The sequence below is a fragment of the Balaenoptera borealis genome (genome assembly GCF_965194805.1).
Source record: "Balaenoptera borealis genome assembly, chromosome: X".
Classification (NCBI taxonomy): domain Eukaryota; kingdom Metazoa; phylum Chordata; class Mammalia; order Artiodactyla; family Balaenopteridae; genus Balaenoptera; species Balaenoptera borealis.
The window spans coordinates 111,880,068-111,899,860 of record NC_138881.1 but is presented as its reverse complement, the minus strand read 5'-3'; the positions used below and the strand labels follow the sequence as shown (position 1 = coordinate 111,899,860).

Below are 19,793 nucleotides of genomic sequence, written 5' to 3'. Positions count from 1 at the left end.
AAAGTCCCCTACTATGATTGTGTTACTGTCGATTTCCCCTTTTATGGCTGTTAGCATTTGTCTAATGTATTGAGGTGCTCCTATGTTGGGTGCATAAATATTTACAATTGTTATATCTTCTTCTTGGGTCAATCCCTTGATCATTATGTAGTGTCCTTTGTCTCTTGTAATAGTCTTTATTTTAAAGTCTATTTTGTCTGATATGAGAATTGCTACTCCAGCTTTCTTTTGATTTCCATTTGCATGGAATATCTTTTTCCATCCCCTCACTTTCAGTCTGTATGTGTCCCTAGGTCTGAAGTGGGTCTCTTGTAGACAGCATGTATACAGATCTTGTTTTGGTATCCATTCAGCCAGTCTGTGTCTTTTGGTGGGAGCATTGAATCCATTTACATTTAAGGTAATTATCAATATGTATGTTCCTATTACCATTTTCTTAATTGTTTTGGATATGTTATTGTAGGTGTTTTCCTTGTCTTGTGTTTCCTGCCTAGAGAAGTTCCTTTAGCATTTCTTGTAAAGCTGGCTTGGTGGTGCTGAATTCTCTTAGCTTTTGCTTGTCTGTAAAGGTTTTAATTTCTCCGTCAAATCTGATAGAGATCCTTGTGGGTAGAGTAATCTTGTTTGTAGGTTTTTCCCTTTCATCACTTTAAATATTTCCTGCCAGTCCCTTCTGGCTTGCAGAGTTTCTGCTGCAAGATCAGCTGTTAACCTTATGGGGATTCCCTTGTATGTTATGTGTTGTTTTTCCCTTGCTGCTTTTAATATTTTTTCTTTGTGTTTAATTTTTGATAGTTTGATTAATATGTGTCTTGGCGTGTTTCTCCTTGGATTTATCCTGTATGGGACTCTCTGTGCTTCCTGGACTTGATTGACTATTTCCTTTCCCCTATTAGGGAAGTTTTCAACTATAATCTCTTCAAATATTTTCTCAGTCCCTTTCTTTTCCTCTTCTTCTTCTGGGATCCCTATAATTCCAATGTTGGTGCATTTAATGTTGTCCCAGAGGTCTCTGAGACTGTCCTCAATTCTTTTCATTCTTTTTTCTTTATTCTGCCCTGTGGTAGTTATTTCCACTATTTTATCTTCGAGGTCACTTATCTCTTCTTCTGCGTCAGTTATTCTTCTATTGATTCCTTCTAGAGAATTTTTAAGTTCATTTACTGTGTTGTTCATCATTGTTTGTTTGCTCTTTAGTTCTTCTAGGTCCTTGTTAAATGTTTCTTGTATTTTCTCCATTCTATTTCCAGGATTTTGGATCATCTTTACTGTCATTATTCTGAATTCTTTTTCAGGTAGACTGCCTATTTCCTCTTCATTTGTTTGGTCTGGTGGGTTTTTGCCTTGCTCCTTCATCTGCTGCGTATTTCTCTGTCTTCTCATTTTGCTAAACTTACTGTGTTTGAGGTCTCCTTTGCGCAGGCTGAAGGTTTGTAGTTCCCGTTGTTTTTGGTGTCTGTCCCCAGTGGCTAAGGTTGGTTCAGTGGGTTGCATAGGCTTCCTGGTGGAAGGGACTGGTGCCTGTGTTCTGGTAGATCAGGCTGGATCTCGTCTTTCTGGTGGGCAGGACTGAGTCCAGTGGTGTGTTTTGGCGTGTCTGTGAACTTAGTATGATGTTAAGCATCCTCTCTGCTAATGGATGGGGCTGTGTTCCTGTCTTGCTAGTTGTTTGGCATGGGGTGTCCAGCACTGGAGCTTACTGGTCATTGAGTGGAGCTGGGTCTTAGTGTTGAGACAGACATCTCTGGGAGAGCTCTCGCCGATTGATATTACATGGGGCTGGGAGGTCTCTGGTGGGCCAGTGTCCTGAACTTGGCTCTCCCACCTCAGAGGCTCAGGCCTGACACCCGACCAGAGCACCAAGACCCTGTCAGCCTCATGGCCAGGTACGTGGGGAGTTTCTTGCCTTTTGGGAAGTCTGAGGTCTTCTGCCAACGTTCAGTAGGTGTTCTGTAGGAGTTGTTCCACATGTAGATGTATTTTTGATGTATTTGTGGGGAGAATGGTGATCTCCATGTCTTACTCCTCCGCCATCTTGAAGGTCCTTCCTTTCTCTTGTGTGTCATAGTCCAGAGGAAGATGGTACAACAGTAGATGTCATTATGGTGTTCCAGTTACCCTCTGCTGAGCCAAGGGCAGTGAGAAAGAGGAAAATCCGTAGCATTCTACCGTCATCCAATTGTGCAATCCTTAATAATCCTGTGTCTCTCTTTTCTTTTAGAGCACACCCACAGTGTCTCCGTCAAAGTCCACTGGGGTCCCCGGGAAAAATAAGATGGAATCTAGGTGATAAGGTCTACGTTCTTTCATGCTTAGTCTAGTTTCACTTGTCTATAGGAGCTGGAAGTTTTATTTTTAATTCTTCAGGGTTCTGATGAATCCATTGGCGATCAAAGACTAAATTTATACCAGTTATTTAGCAACTGTTCTCAGAAAAGCACTCCTTGGTACCACAGTCATCAGCCGGATTCTAGCAGAATAGTTATTGTATAGTTAAATAAAACTGAAAAGGTCCTCTAGAGGTCCTCAAGTCTTGGTGGCCTCAGGTACAGCTCTTGAGAGGGAACGAGTTTTACTGCTCCCTGAGTACAATTCAGTGTGACATCCATCTTCCCTGTCAAAAGCTGTCAGGTTTCTGAGGGCAGACTGATGTGTCCCTGGGTCTTCTCCTGCCACAGACTTAGTGATGGGAACTTCTCTCTCTCCACTTCTGCTTCTTCCTCTCCTTCCTCCTCTTCTTCCCCCTCCCTCCTACTCTTCCTTCTATTATGGGCCATATAAGTTAGAACACACAGACTCACATACACACACACACCCCTCTTATCTACTTCTTGAGAAGGAGAATGTAAAGTCGTACATCTGATTTTTAAATTGAGAGCAGAGTAGATCTTTTAGGGCTAGTTAAGAGTAGGAGAGAGTCAGAGATACTCTTTAATGTAGTTGCACCACCTCCCCCCATTTTCTAATCTTTTTGGCTCTTATAGCTAAAAGCTTAAACCCGTTTTATTTTTGTAGGCATAGGATCAACCTGGAATCTCCTTTTGGGGGGAAACTATAGAGAATATACTCAGGCCAGACATCAGATGAGCCCTGGGTTAAATTGTAGAAATTACAGAAGATTTTGTAGCCAATCCAAGAATCTGACTTCAGGAGGCTGGGTCCAGGGATATCCTGCAGGCAACAGCCCGGGCCTACTTGAGAGCCACCTTTCCCACATCCCACAGAAGTTGACATCCAGTGCTTTAGTATGGTTATGAAATCGCTCTTGCCTGGCAGGTCCAAGAGTTTACATCATTCCACAAGTAATACTGCCTGAAACTTAGGTTAAAATTGGATGCCAGTTTTCTGTTTATCTTTAATAACTAGCCCTTCTTTGAAGTACAGTTTTACAGTCTTCATAATCATTATCTTTCTCCAATTATGGATGGGATGTCCACAGGACCACAGAACTGGGCCACACCCAATACTGGGAACCCCAGAGTCTATCCTCTTAACAGAAATCCATGGTATAGGGGGAAAAAGCAAAAAGAAAAACATAGGTTTTAAAGTCAGACAGGTCTGGGTTCGAGTCCCAGCTCTGCCCTTTCCTAGGCATTTGACTTTTTTTCAATTCCTTAACCTCTGTGAGCCTCTTTCCTTATCTCTAAAATGGGGTCAATAATACCTTCACTGTATGCCTCAGAGGGTTGTTGTAGGACTCACTGGATAGAATGGAGAATGGATATAGAACTTTTCTGTGAACCATTAGCCTGGAGTGAGGTATTGGTGTTGATGAGAAGCTTACAACATAGGCTCTCTTTCTCTGCTCAGCCATCTGCAGGGAAAGATCAAGTCTGAGTTTTTGTCACCTGAGAGTTCCTAGAACCAACAGTGAATGGGGGCCCGAGGATGAATGTAACCAGTGGAGTATCTGCCTTTCTTGACATGTCAATTATGGGGTGCATGCGTGAATTGCATCAAATCCAAATGCTTGGCATGGTTTCAGAATCTTTGGTAACATACTCTACTTGCAAAGTAATTCCTCCCTCCCTTTTTCAAAGGAGCCCAGAATAAAATATGGCACTTCAAATACCATATCTTCCTCTTTTGTTTGAGACTAGAGTGGAGTGAAGCTGTGGGAGCAGGTCAAAAGGAAGTCCTTCTCTGAGTGAGAGGTAGAAGTGGGGTTGTAGGCTGCACTTCCTGATGTCCAGTCTACCAGGCTCCTACTTACAAATACCTTGCTGGGCCCAGCAGTGTATTTTCATCATGTATGTATAAAGCCAGTGCTTCTGGACCCTGCTTAGAGAAGAATGGTGCTAGGGTTACTAGAATGACCTGCTGGCCTGGATGAGGTCAGAGGCCCTGCCTTCTTATAACACTTCAAGGTCTTATAACACTTCAGAGCACTGTTGCTTTCCCTGCCGCAGGTTCTGGCACATATTTATTTATTTATTTATTTATGGCTGTGTTGGGTCTTCGTTTCTGTGCGAGGGCTTTCTCTAGTTGTGGCAAGCGGGGGCCACTCTTCATCGCGGTGCACGGGCCTCTCACTATCGCGGCCTCTCTTGTTGCGGAGCACAGGCTCCAGACGCGCAGGCTCAGTAATTGTGGCTCACGGGCCCAGCTGCTCCGCGGCATGTGGGATCTTCCCAGACCAGGGCTCGAACCCGTGTCTCCTGCATTGGCAGGCAGATTCTCAACCAGGAAAGCCCTGGCACATATATAAAGGCACCATTAGGAATCACAGTTCACGGAAAACAAAAAGGTTTTACATTCCAGGTCTATTGATAGAGACACCTTTCTGTCCAATAAATTCAGTCCAGCTAACTAAATTTAAAGATAGTGGTATCCTTGACTAGGTACATTAGTCAGTGAAAGGAAATTGGATTGCACTTTTTATTTAAGAGCCTAAAACTCCTGGGCAGGATACTGATTTCTCAAATGCCACTTGGGAGGCTGGCTTCTTTAGCAAGTACAGCTGTAGAATAAGACCCAGGTCTCCCAGCATAGCCTGATGTTTCCCAAGTATAAAGCTGAAAGGACCTCTTTAATGTTAATACCTCACCTCTTTGTAAATTATGTTTTCTTTTTGTGTCCACTTCTCAAAATAAGCTCATAATATTCACCTACAGCTCACACAGTGTGGAGGTAAAAGATGTGGAGAGAAGGGCCCAAAGGGGGTGTCTACATTTGACAAATACTTTGTATATGAGAAGAATTTGCTTCATGGTAGATTTGTGGAAGAAAATACAGGCTGTCTGATAAGACGTGGCAGATTTCAGATGGGGGTGTTGGCAGGATACCATTGTTTGCCCCTTATCCCACACAGAGCCTTGGGAAGTCGGCTTGATAATGCCACATTGGGTGGCTTGGGAAGAAGGGTCAGACTGCAGGCTGGCTACATTCTCATTTGTTCTTAACCTTCTTCCTACTTTTGCCTCAGCTGCAGCCCTTTCCAGTAGATTGGGAGGGGCTAAAAACTTTAAACTCTTGCTGGGTTCCAGTTAGTATTCACTGATACAAGGGGCGGTCTTTCAATGGGGAGGGAGATTTCACAGCTGTGGGTTGCAAGTAGGCAAGTTACTGTGAAAGATGTGTGAAAGATTTTGATTTTGGTGCTGGATTTGGAACAGGTGTCAGTCAAGAGAATGTGTCCTGTGCTCCCGAATGTGCTGATTAAGAATACTTTGATCGGGCTTCCCTGGTGGCACAGTGGTTGAGAATCTGCCTGCCAATGCAGGGAACACGGGTTCAAGCCCTGGTCTGGGAAGATCCCACATGCCGCGGAGCAACCAGGCCCGTGAGCCACAACTACTGAGCCTGCGCGTCTGGAGCCTGTGCTCCACAAAAAGAGAGGCCGCGATAATGAAGAGGCCCGTGCACCGCGATGAAGAGTGGCCCCCGCTTGCTGCAACTGGAGAAGGCCCTCACACAGAAACGAAGACCCAACACAGCCAACAATAAAAATATAAAAATAAATTAAAAAAAAAAAAGGATACTTTGATCCTGGTGAAATAGACTCTCACATTGATGTATGTTCACAGAGTCACAAATAGATATTTATGGAAGGAAAAATCAAGGTTTTGTTCCATGAACGCTCACCTGCAGTTTAATAAAGAAACACATATGTGTCTATGGACATAATTTTATGATGTACAGGCTACCCTCAGTTATTTGTAGCTGCATTATGTGCTTTGGAAGTGATTGGAAGTTAACTCCGCAGTACAGCCGGGCAAGTCCCCTACCTAAAGTTACCCTACCAGACTGCTACCAAGTAGGGCAAATTCAGAGATTGCAGATTCTTCATTTGAAGTTAATATTAGCCCAAGTCAAATAGCGTTACATAAACACATCTGAAAAATTCAGTATCATACATTCCAAAACCAAATGGAATATTTTAAAGTGTCTGCAACTTTTGTTTCATTCCCATTAAGATAAACTCTTCAGAAGAAGTAGTCTGACTATCATACTATAGCTGCTGTCTTTCATAAAAGGTGATGCTACTGCTGATTCTAGATTCTTTTCTAATTCAAAAATTTATTTATATATGGATAACTTTGCAAAGCTATACAAACCAAGTGCCATTTATGCTTTTATAAAGAGATACATAACTTAGAGACTATTTCAGGGCTATCTTCAGGAATCCAAAAGCTGGGATTACAACTCAGAGCCCATGGCCTATCAGTGGAATGGTGTGCCAGATTGGACACGAGGATTTTCCTTCAGTTCACTTGAATTAATTTGTCTTTACTAAGGGCCTAAGTGTACAAAATCCAGTGTGAATTCCATGGAGGTACAGAAGTGACAAAGATATAACCCTTGTTTTCACAAGGTATTTCTAGTATTTTTCCTAAAGTATACAATCTATATTTTCACCTTGGCTGTGTTGGCCATGTTTTTGAGAACTGGGAATTCTTTTTCTTTTCCCCAAAAATGTAGAATGTAAGCAACTGAAAATAAAGCATCATCTTCTCAGAAGGTGATATTGCATTAGCTTTGAAGTCAGACAAATGGGTTCAAAGTCAGACAGTGAATCCACTGCCTATTTATCTTAGGCAAGTCACTTAACTCCTCTGAGCCTCAATTTCCTCAGCTATAAAATGGGACTGTCTGAATCTGATTATGAATTGAAAAGCCCTTTGCCTTAGTAAAATAACACACAAAGAAATGCAGCATAGTGTCTGGCACAGGGGAGACATATGTTAATATTCATACTTATTTATATAGAAGTTCATTCAGGCTTTTGACCAAAAGTGAAAAAAATAGCAAATCTACAAGTAATTTAACCAAATCAATCATTTAGAATTGAGAAAAGTTAGAAAGCTGATGCCACTGTTATCATTACTATATGAGTATAAAAGAGCTAAGCTTTAAATTATAATGCTGTACACCTGAAACTTATATCATTAAAAAAAGAGCTAACAAAATGCTCAGAAGAATCAGGAGCACTTTGTGCGCAGGAGGTCGCTCTTCTATTAGCAGACTACTCTACACATCTCTCACACACCCCTCACTTCATGCACCAGACTTTCCTAAACTTTGCAGTTCCCATTTGTGAACTTCATAGGGATAAATATCAAGTGCCATTGAAAGGTATCAGTAACATAAGTCCTGTGTAGAGGGTCCTCTCAAATGTGTACTTCACTATAGAGAAAAAGCATTTTCATCTTAGGAAGTCTCTGAATAGACTGTGCTCAAAGTGCCCCCTACCACAGTCTTCAACCTTCTTTTCCACAGATGGTTCTTTGCCCTAAAAGCATTATCACCTTTTTTGACTCCTGTAATAGCTTCGTTCTGCTCTTTAAAAAGAAATTGGGGAAGAAATTGAAGTGCGTTTCAGAATTTGTTTCTACTATCATGTCTGTGAAAGTATCATATAATTATATTGCATTTCTTTTTTCAGATTGGCAAGTTATGTGCCCATTCTCAACAACGTCAGTATAGATCTGCATATTATCCTGAAGATTTGTTTATTGACAAGAAGGTATTAAAAGTTGCTCATGTAGAACATGAAGAAACCTTATCCAGCCGAAGAAGGTGAGAGATTTTTTTTTTCTCTACTTCAGCGTACAATTAGCAATTGTGCTTTAAGGTCAAAAACCATTGGAGGGAAGCTTCTTAAATACATGTTATTTAGTTCTTCTGAGTAGAGTGTTTGATTAATTAAATCTATCATCTGTTAATGTTAAAGATAAAAGATATTGTATTATATCCAAGCCATATTTAAATGTAAATTGACCATATGTAAATATCCAGTACAGCAACACAGGGTGGAATAGACTTCTCTATTCAAGATCTTTATTGATTAAACAAAACCTTTTCTGTTTATGATCTGGTCTCACAATTCCATGGCTTGGTTTGTGGCTTTCCACAAACAGTGAGTCAGGGGTGAGTTCACCAAAGAGAAACTGGCAAGACACTCTCATGTGTATACACACACACTTCACACTCTACACACTCTTTAAAAATTTTTTTTTAATTTTATATTGGAGTATAGTTGATTAACAATGATGTGTTAGTTACTGGGGTACAGCAAAGCGATTCAGTTATACCCATCCATTCTTTTTCAAATTCTTTTCCCATTTAGGTTATTACAGAATATTGAGCCAAGTTCCCTGTGCTATACAGTAGGTCCTTGTTAGTTATCTATTTAAAATAAAGTAGTACACACTCTTTAAGAATGATAAAATGAAGGATTTGGTTTCTATTTCTTAAGACAGCGGTCAAGGGACCAAATTAAAGTTTGTTGCTTATTCTCTTCATTCCTCCTCCCCCTATCCAGATTCCCTCCTTCCCTATTCTAGTTTCATGGTTACAAATAAGGGGTGGAAATTGGATTGGGAAGCTCAACACAAATCTGGGAGAATTGATTTCCCCAAAAGGACTGCACAGGTAGCCAACCCTGCCACTGGCTTAAGAATAGCTAGACATGAGTTCTGCCTCATGATGACTTTGAGAGGATTGGGAGAGATTGGCCTAGAGACGGAAAATTAAGAGATGGAATAAGTAATAGTCTCATATTTGGGCTAAATTATTCCTTTCATGTCCATTTACCACAGGAGATTTTGAAACGGTAACTCTTAGGCATATATGACACAGTTTAGATTGGGAGAGGGCAGTAAGGCCACTTGGGAGATAGTCCTCCAAAGACGCATTTCAGGAAGTCACATTTTCTTTTGGTGACTTCCAACCTAATAAATTTCTAGTTTCCCTGTAGCAGCAGTTTTGAAGTGTGATTTGAGAACTCAGGGAGTCCCAAACCCTTTCAGAGGGTCTGTAAGATCCTCCTTTTACTAACTACATATCTATGTGAAGCTGGCTTTTATTCATACACTTCAACCAAAATAAAATATGGCAACAGATTAAATGCAGAAGCCAATGGGAGAATTTAGCTGACTCCTATTAAGACAGGCAGTAAAGATATTTTGCAAAAATGCAAAAGCATTACCGCTTTTCTCACTTTTTTCATAAAAATGTAATTTATGCTAACATATAAAGACTCATTATTGTTAGTTTAAAATTAATAATAAATTTAAAAAATTTTTTCCTGAGTTTTAATTTCTAAAACAGTAGATATCAATAAGTATATATCATGTAAACAAAAGCTCTTTGGGGTCCTTAATAAATTTTAAGAACCCTTTGGAAAAGAAAAAATAGAAAGAAAGAAAGAAAAGGGACTTCCCTGGCGGCCCAGTGATTAAGAATCCACGCTTCCACTGTAGGGGGCGTGGGTTCCATCCCTGGTCGGGGAACTAAGATCCTACATGCCGAGTGGTACGGCCTGGGCGGGGGCGGGGGGGACCCTTTGGGTTGTGTTGGTTATCTAGTGCTATATAACAAGTTACTACAAAACATAGTTATTTAAAACAACAAACATTTATTATCTCACAGTTTCTGTCAGGAATTTGGGAGCGGCTTAGCTGGGTGGTCCTCAGTCTCAAAGAAATTTTGGTCAAGGTGTGACCTGGAGCTGCGGTCCGCTGAGTGTTGACTGAGGCTGGAGGGTCCCCTTGCATGGTGGCTCATTTACACATGGAGCAAGTTAGTGCTGGTTGGTTGTTTGAAGGAGGCCTCAGTTTCTCACCACACGGACCTTCTGAGTGTCCTCACAACATGGCTGCTGGCTTCCCCAGAATAAGTGAGCCATGGAAGAGAGCAAGGAGAAAGCTGAGATGTCTTTCACGACCTAGTCTTGGAAGTGACATACTGTCACTTCTGACATATTCGATTTGCTAGAAGCAAGTCACCAATTCTAGTCCACATTCAAGGGGAGGGAAATTAAGCTCCACCTCTTGAAAGGAGCAGTTTCAAAGAGTTTGCTGACTTTTTAATTTATTTTTATTTATTTATTTATTTATTTATATTTATTTATTTATTTATTTATCTTTTGGCCATGCCACACGGCATGTGGGATCTTAGTTCCCCAAACAAGGATCGAACCTGGGCCCCTTGCAGTAGAAGCACAGAGTCTTAACCAGTGGACTGCCAGGGAAGTCCCTGGACATATTTAAAACCACCACAGGGGTCCTGGCACCAAAATACTCTGAGAACCATTTCCATATAGCATAGGGGTTCTTTGGGAAATTTTTTGTCTTTCTGGGAAGACAAAATTAGGCCATTTCTCCAGGCCCTCTTTAGCCCCCCTGTCTGTCCTTTGTCCATTGCTCTCCATTGCTTTCACTCTTTGCCCAAACCACCTGAGGACTTAACCTCACTTATTGACCTTTAACTAGTGGAAACCTCTTGCATATTGCACTGAAGTGAGGAATTTATATAATATTATAGATTAATTATTTATAAATAATACATAAAATAAAACAGAAATTGTAAGTAATACAGTGTTTGTTTTATATATTATATTACATTTATAGTATAATATAAATAAAATATTTATATATATATAGCATTATTATATATATATATATATATATATATATAACATATATATTATATATTGTTCAACTCAGCAGAAATTTGGGAAACACCTATTATGTGCCAGAATGTATACTGTGCACTGGAAATCAAGACACAGCCTCTGCTCTCCAAATCAGTCTAATGTGGAAATAGACTTAAATAGCGATCATTTCAAAACAGTTTTGTAAGTGCAAAGAGGCAGCCTACAGGGAAGGAGAGAGCCTCTGCCCAGGTATAGTGGAGGCTTCATTGAGGATATGGTGTATTAATTTGTAACAGAATCACATGCAAAGCTTTTTCAAAATAAACACAGTATTCCAGTCGCATTTTGAGATCACCCTGTCAACCTAGACACATTGATAAGTAAATAGGACGCTCGTTTATTAAGGTCCTGCTGCCATGGCTTCTATCTTGGGCTCTATGGGACCTCTTCCCTTTCGCCTTACCAGGGAGGGCTCTATGGATGTTGATTCCTCCAGGGAAAGAAAAAAATCGGTAAATGAGTTTTTGGCTAAGCACCCAGATTTGACACTTTGTTTAGATTCGTTTTTGAATTTGTTGCTAACCCCCAAAGAAAAGAAAGGATAATAAGAAAAATTGCAAAAGCCCGTAGACTTAAGTAAGTGGTAGTCAGGCAGGGCTCCTTTGGGTGTTGGGAACGTGAGCCCACCCCATGGTGTTTCTCATCTTTTTTGCACACTGAAGCAAAACTGAGATGAAGCCCTTCCTTCTGAATTCTCTGGCAGAATAAGAAAATAAAACAACAGGAGAGTGTCTGATTTCATTTAACTCTGTCAAATAGCATTGTAAACCCTCTTAGGGAGAGTGGCAAATAGGGGATTAAGATGATCTCTTGCTAAATGCACTGCCCCCTGCAATCTGATGTTATTGAGAGGGCTTGCTGTGGCAGAGAGTTAGTACCTCTATACATTTCTCAGTATGTTCTGCACAGGATTTCACACTGTCCAAAAAAATATATGTACCTCCAGCACCCCTCGCACCCATGCTCCAGCTCCATCCTCTGTGGTTAAGAATATGATAATTAGAAAGGAACCCTATTGTAGCATTCAGTCTGTGGAGGTTGTGAGCAAGCTGTCTGAATCTGATTATGAGTTGAAAAGCCCCGTTGCCTTATTAAAATAAAAACACACAAAGAAACGCAGGATTCCTTTGGTAGCATTCAGAAGTCATCTGTTTGTTTTGTCTGCCCCCAACTGGGTAGTTTGCAACAGACAACTAATCTTAGAAATAGCTTAGATCAATTTAAAGGCGATTTGATACTCACCTGGTGGCCTAAGTACGGGACTCAGCATTCCTTTCAGATACAAATATTGAAAATATCTGTCATCAGATTTAAAACAGTGAGGGTAGGACAAGATGCATAAGTAGTACAATCAGAATAAAAGAAATGACATTTTCACAGCCCTTTCCAACTCTAATACTTTCAGCTCCTCTCAGATGTCAGGCTTTCCCTCCTTTGCCCTATTGAATGTCTCTTTCACCACTTCCCCTATGATAAAGTGTACCTTGTCATTTGCATATTGCCCATAAAGTTTGATATTTTATGACATGAGCAATATCTTTCCCTTTTCCGAACACAAAATCTGTAGTTGAATATAGTCCATTCAGCATCTACACACCAAGCTTCTGGCCCAGATGCTAACCTGTGAGAAAGTCACACAGTCCCTCCACCCTTGTGAAAGTACATCTACGTATTCCAGCCTTCCCTGTCCTGCACTCCCCCTCCTCCCTTTCCTCTCTGACTTGGTCTAAAGGGGCAGTGGATTAGGTGACACTAGTAAATGACCTAGAAAGAAAAGAACAAAAGCTGATCTCAGCTCCCTGGTCCAAAATCAATGCTTACTCCCACTCCCTCTCAGACTGCTGCCTTCCACCCTCTGAACAAAACAAAGTATGTCCTGAGTGAATCGACGAGTTTCAGGTCTGGTGCAAGTCATTCTGCCCTAAATAGGACTCTACTTCTTTCAACTTTTGTGAACACCGTCTATGCTGGCGTAAGGATTAGGCTCTGAGGACTAGGAGAAGCTCCTAACCTAGTGAGGGAGACAGACACACAAATAATTTTGATGCATTGAGGGGTGAGTGCCAAAACAGAGCTATGTACAGAAGAGTGGCAGCGTCATAGATGGGAAGGTTAGCAGCTCTCCTGCGAAAAGGTAACTCTTGAGCTGGGCCTTGAAGGAAGAGTAGAAATTCAACAGATGGAGGAGGGGAAAGAGGGTATTCCAGGCAAAGGGAACAGTATGAGAAAAAGTATGGGCTAGTCTCTGGAATGTAGAAAATTATAGCTTGGGGTCAGACCATGAAAGGTTCTCTGCAGCAGAAATAAGTATGATTCTGCATCATTCTAATGATAAATAGCTTATGGGCTTTTCTGTGTTTTTAATTTTTTTAAAAAATTATGAGCTTGTATTATTTTATATTAAGAAAAATAAGATCCGTAATGATAAAGGAGAAAAGTTCAGGATCTGCAGCTGGGGATGAAAGGTTGCTTTTTACTTGCAGTGGTTTCCAATTAGTGCTGCTTTGATGCCTGCCCAAGCAAATCATTGCAAGAAAGCAAAGGGAATCCCCTCGTCCACAACCCAAGAAGGGGATGCTCCTCTTGAGGATGGTGGGAGCCCCCCAGGGAAGGTCACGTGCGCCTAGCTGCAATATTTCAAAATGGCTCGTGCACGCAAAGGGGCCCTGTCCTTTAGTTCCACATTTAACACATTGAAGAGACTCTTTTTCCTGAGTAGACTGCTGTGAGCAAGCATTGGGTTTGTCCCAAGTGAGAGCCGTAGGGTTCACTATTTATATGTCAAATGGTATGTTTGGCATGTATGATTAGAATAAAGTGGAGTTCGAATCAAAGAACATTCCCTTCAATCAAGTTGTTTTCCCATCCCGGGCAACTAATTGTCCAAACTTTTATCCTTTTTTTTTCCAGACACAATTCAGTTGAGCAGACTGCCTTAGTTCACGGGTGGAGGTTCTTTTGTTGTCTTTCATGGGTTACTAGCACAAAGAAAAGAAATCTGGACTGGGTCATACATGGATAATTAATATGTCAATTTAGTTTCAGGTATCTTTCTTCAAAGAGATAAATAGAAATATATTTAACTCACCTCCTTTTAAAATTATAAGCAGGGAGATAGAAAGCTTTATTTAAGAAAAGGTAAAAATAAAATGCACTTAATTCCCATGCCAGAACAAGTTTAGGAAGGAGTGACAAAGAAGAGAAGAAATAAGACAGGCGCAGTAAACCCAGTAGGCAGTAAACTACTCCTGTCACACTCTGCTGCTTTCAGGGCTGTGGTGTCAGAGGACGTTATTACCTGTTGTCGCCCTCTTTTGAAAAGCTCATTAACTCTCCCAACAGTTTAGAAAGTCTTCTACCCTGAAAAATAGGATGTCTGGCTTTCCTTTCAAAAATCAAAGTTTCTTTGGAAACCAAAATTTGTTTTCTCACAGTATTTAGAAGTTTTTGCGTGAAGGAGTGGCCTGCACCGGAACACTGTATCTGGGGGCTCAGAAGTATTGGCCAGTTTGCTAAATGTGCTGGAGCCCTGCTCCTTGTTCTCACAGAAGTGGCTACTGCCTCATCCCACAGGTCCTGGGAATTACTTGAGAACCAGCATTTACTTCATTATTTTGATGTTCTTTCCTAATCACATCTACCTGGGATTCTAGGTGGGTTCTAATGGGAATAATATACACTGAGAACCAAAGAGAACTCAGTGAACAAGCCTATCAAGAAGAATAGGTTTTAGAGAAATAAACATAAAACTTTACTGGAGAGGAAAGTCTAGAAAGGAAATATATCCAAACATTAAGTGTGATTATCTGGCTGGTAGCACTATAAATAAGGTTTTTTTTCCCCCTTCTACTTTTCTATATTTTATAAATTCTCAATAGTGACCATATATTTCTTTTATGATGAGAAAAAAGCAGACTTCATTTTATAAGCTGAAGGAAGAAATAGATTTTAACCACTGTTTGCAGCTCTTGCAGTGCTGAAGTTGTGGCCCTTATACATTTCTTTTCTCACCCTTCACCCGGGCCGTTGTTTCATGTTCATCCAAACCTGGCTCTTTCCCAGCTCTCCTGATCGTCTCTTTCCACTATTCCAAGGAGTATCTCTCTCTTATAGACAAAGCCTCTCTTTCTCTGAGACACATTTCACCTCTTCTCTACCCTTTTTTGTAGGTAAATCTCAATAACAGCTTTATTGAGATATAATCCACACACCATACGATTCATCCATTTAAAGTATATAATTCAGCTGTTTTTATTATATTCACAGAGTTGTGCAACCATCACCACAATCAATTTTAGAACATGTTCATCACCTCAAGAAGAAATCGCATACCTTTTAGCTATCATTCCCCAACCGTCATCCCCCCAGCCCAAAGCAACCACTAATCTACTTTATGCCTCTCTAAATTTGCCTATTCTGGACATTTCACATAAATGGAATCATATAATATGTGATCCTTCATGATTGGTTTCTTTCACTTAGCATAATGTTTTCAAGGTTCACCCATGTTGTAGCACGCAGGAATACTTTTTTTTTTTTTAAAGATTTATTTATTGATTGATTGATTATGTTGGGTCTTCGTTTCTGTGCTAGGGCTTTCTCTAGTTGCGGCAAGCGGGGGCCACTCTTCATCGCGGTGCGCAGGCCTCTCACTATCGTGGCCTCTCCTGTTGCAGAGCACAGGCTCCAGACGCGCAGGCTCAGTAGCTGTGGCTCACGGGCCTAGTTGCTCCGCGGCATGTGGGATCTTCCCAGACCAGGGCTCGAACCCGTGTCCCCTGCATTGGCAGGCAGATTCTCAACCACTGCGCCACCAGGGAAGGCCAGGAATACTTTTTTTAAGACAGAATAATATTCCATCGTATAGAATATGTGTTTGTTTATCTGTCTTGTTCCACCTTTTGGCTATTGTTAGTAATACTGCTATGAGCATGCATGTACATGTACCTATTTGAGTACTTGTTTTGAATTATTTTGGCTATATACCTAGTAGTGGAATTGCTGGGTCATGTGGTAACTCTATGCTTAACTTTGTGAAGAACCACCAAACTGTTTTCCATAGTGGTCGTGCTGTTTTACATTCCCACCAGCAATGTGTGGGAGTTCCAATTTCTCCCCACCCTTCCCAGCACTTGTTGTCTTTTTTATTATAGTCATCTTGAAGTGGTATCTTACTGTGGTTTTGATTTGCCTTTCCCTGATGATTAACCTACCTTTTTAAACTCGACTTCATCTTGGCTTGGTCTTCCACATTTGTTACTCAATTTCGGATTCTTAGACACAAATCCTTGTAAAGGCCACCACCACTTTCCTACCAGGCAAAGACCATCTAAACTGCTATACCAGATTAGTCCAGTGATTTACCCAGCCCAACAGCTAGCTAATTTTTGAAAAAGAATAACAGGAAAAATATTTAGGGAGAAAACATGGTTGTACTTTTTAATACCCACCTTAAAAGATGAAGTATTATTTATCTTGCACATATAAAGTTATCTGGAACTTGAAAACAACTTAATTATCTTGCATACATAAATTTATCTGGAATATAATATATATTTCATATATATACTATATTTATATTCTACAGGCTCATAATAATGGAAATAAATCGCCAAATGACTAACACTGTGGAGGTATTACTCTGTGCCAGCTACTATGCTAAACACTTTACATGCATTGTCTCATTTAATCATCCCAGCAACCTATCATTTGCTTCATTTTACAGATAAAGAAACTAAGCCTCAGAGAAGTTTAGAATCTGTCTAGTAAGGTTTTACTGCTAAATAAGTGAGAGAGTAACTGGCATTTGAAACTCACGTGGGTCAGACTCCAAAATCAGTGCTCTTAGCTACTACTCCTAATGGGTTTTAAGGGGCTGTTCTGAGAATCCAGCCATCACCATATCATAGTTCCTAAATGAAACTGTGTTCTAAATTCAAAATAACTAATTCAGAAGCAAGTTTTTAAAACACTATCTCTCCCTAGGTCCCTCCTGTATGTCCTGTGGAGGTAATGAGTACTCTGTGAAGCAGGATGGTCTTTTATTTCCCCAAGTTACCTTGTTCAAGTTTCAGAGAGATTCCCCGAGTTCTAGAATTTGATGACCTAGACATTATTCACAGTCTTTGTGGCTTTCTTAGACTTTTATTTTGACCCCACCAAGTAATATCCCTCCATACTAAAGTTGGAGGTCTTAGGTTTATCGCATCCCTTTGTCCCCTCGACATTTAGATAGACCCTCTCTGAATCTTCTTCAGTTTGTCAATGGTCTTTATGATCAGCCAAGAAAAAAACTGCAAGAGTTGGGAGGCTGGAAGAAGTTCAGAGTGTTATGTTTGTTTGTTTGTTTGTTTTAACTTCTAGGGAAGTCAAATTGGAAGGCTTTGCTATGAGGTTCAATTTTTCTTGCTATGTGCTATGTTAGTGAGAGAGAGTTTGGAGGTAGGAGGAGGCCTAAGGGAAACTCTTTCATTAAAGGGAGGGCCATCACTTCCCATAGACTAATGGCTGTATTCCATTTCCTCATGGAATGAGGGGAATTACTCAGCCTTTAGTCTTTCAGTTTCCACTCTTGGGAACCGTATTATTACCTTGTAAAACAGAGCATCTCCCCTATTAGCATTAATTGAGCTCATCTTTTTCCTCTGTGAGAAACTATAGTGTTGACTTTTATCTTCAGAGCCCTATATTGAGCCTCTTCACTTTGGAGATTGACAGATCTCAGCAACCAGCAGTAGGCTGTGAGAGGGTTTGAGCAGAGCAGGACGTAACTGTTGGGGTATCAGGAGTTATAGCTCAGCAACCAGCAGTAGGCTGTGAGAGGGTTTGAGCAGAGCAGGACGTAACTGTTGGGGTATCAGGAGTTATATATGTCTCAATAACCCTTCTCGAGTTGTTCTGTACATCACCCTGGCTTTACTGTGACCCGAGCCTTTGTGAAGATGTGCTGAGTGTCGTAAGTGCTCTCTCTCTCTCTCTTTCTCTAAATTAGTTGAAATGAATTGTTTTATGGTAATAAAATGGAAAATGGCATTAAATGCAAGACAGTAATTTCCACCAGTCTTCCTCTTTTGGCCAGATCTGAGAACAACCCCCAGAAGGCATTTCTGGGCTCCTCTAAAGGCCTATATATCAGGTCAGTCCATTGTTAGCCTGGAGACAGTATTGAATAATTACTCCACTGCCAGCAAATTCCCTGGTGAGAGTCTCTAAAAACTTAGTGAAGACTTAAGATAGACTTGAATATATATGAAGTACTCTTTAACTTCCGTTCTACAAGGAATATTGCTTTAGAAAATAAAGAATATTTTATTTTGGTTTGTTTACTACTGGACATCTATTACATAGATATTTTAATATTTCTTAATAAGCATAAACACTTCTTTCCAGTCTATAGTGTCTTATTTTGTATGTCCATGTACATCTGAAAGAAGATAATAGGCCAAAAGTTTTGCTGGGTATTTATGGGTGTGTGTTTATACATATTTGCATATATAATACGTTCGCTTGGTCTCCTGTCTCTCTCTCTCACACACACACACACACACACACACACACTCTTATAACATGAAAGCCAGAGCAAATATATAATAAAATATACTAGGACCCCTCCCACCCCCACCCCCATAGGAACCACAATATATAAACAAAGAACAAAGAAACCTTCCTCCTTTAGCAGATGTGAGTTTCTCTGATGATATTGTCAGGAGAATTTCACAGAGCTTATGCTGCTCTGAGCACCCTGCGATTCTGATCTGCAACTATTAGCCAGAGTCTATATGGAAAGGGGCCATCTCTAGGGTAATAGCATTGTAAATTACAATCAATGCACTCAGTTACACTCAGAAACCAAAAGATATGTAGTGCTTCAGTGTGCCTTGTAATCAGCGCCTTTGAGAATGTGGGTAACAGCATCTGAACAAAAAATGGAAGCTGAACGTGTTAGAAAAATGGATGGTGGAATTAAATCACCCTTCTGATAGGAACAGCACCTTATATGGCAGGCAAATTTTTTTCTGTCATTTTATTGATTTAAAAAACAAAAACCTAAATTGTGGCCTCATAGCCAAGAATGTCTTTTTAAATCATTTATTGCTCTAATCAGCTTGGCAGAGCCTTTCTGTCATGCTGATAAGGAAATTAAACTTACCTCATACTGGGTTACTTGCATCTTATACACAGATGTTTTGTTTTTCTTTCAGGGAGCTAATTCAGAAGTTAAAATCTTTCATCAGCTTCTACAGTGCTTTGCCTGGCTACATCTGCAGCCACAGCCCTGTGGCTGAAAACGACACCCTTTGCTGGAATGGACAAGAACTCGTGGAGAGGTAATCTTTTTCTCACGTTAAATGTAGCAATATTTGAGGAATACTCATCATATGTTCAGCTCAATGTTAGTTATGTCTTCTCTCCATTAATTTCATGAGAAAAATTCTAGAAAAAAACATACACATGAACATCTCCGACATAGTGGATGCCGTCTATAACTTATAGCCCTCATAGAACTTACAAACTTTGAAGCACATGGAGAACTATGGATTCAGGAACATTTTACAAATTGTAAAGCATAAAACAAGTCTTTTTTTGGGGGGGGGTGTCTTTGGCTTCTTCCATCTTCTCATTATGTGGGCCCTTATTGATTGATTGATTGATTGATTTGAAGAAATCATATTTGTACTAATAGCTGTTATTTATTGAGAGTTAACTACATGTTAAGCACCATGCTAAGTGCTTATATGTATTAACTCTTTTTATCCTTACATCAATCCTATGAAATAGCATTATCTCCCCCGCCCCGTGCCCCGTGTTCTAGATGAAGATAGAGGAAAGAAGAAAGGGGAGGGAAGGAGGAGTA

The 19,793-nt window shown here is 40.4% G+C and overlaps 1 protein-coding gene across 1 annotated transcript in view; it reads left to right on the top strand.

The window, feature by feature from the left end:
- Nucleotides 1-19,793, top strand: part of GPC3 (glypican 3) — a 427,066-nt gene that overhangs the window by 269,264 nt on the left and 138,009 nt on the right. The window contains exons 4-5 of the mRNA XM_082377895.1: nt 7,886-8,019; nt 19,141-19,266. Of these exons, the coding sequence (XP_082234021.1) occupies nt 7,886-8,019; nt 19,141-19,266 (260 nt within the window). The remainder of the gene's footprint in view (nt 1-7,885; nt 8,020-19,140; nt 19,267-19,793) is intronic.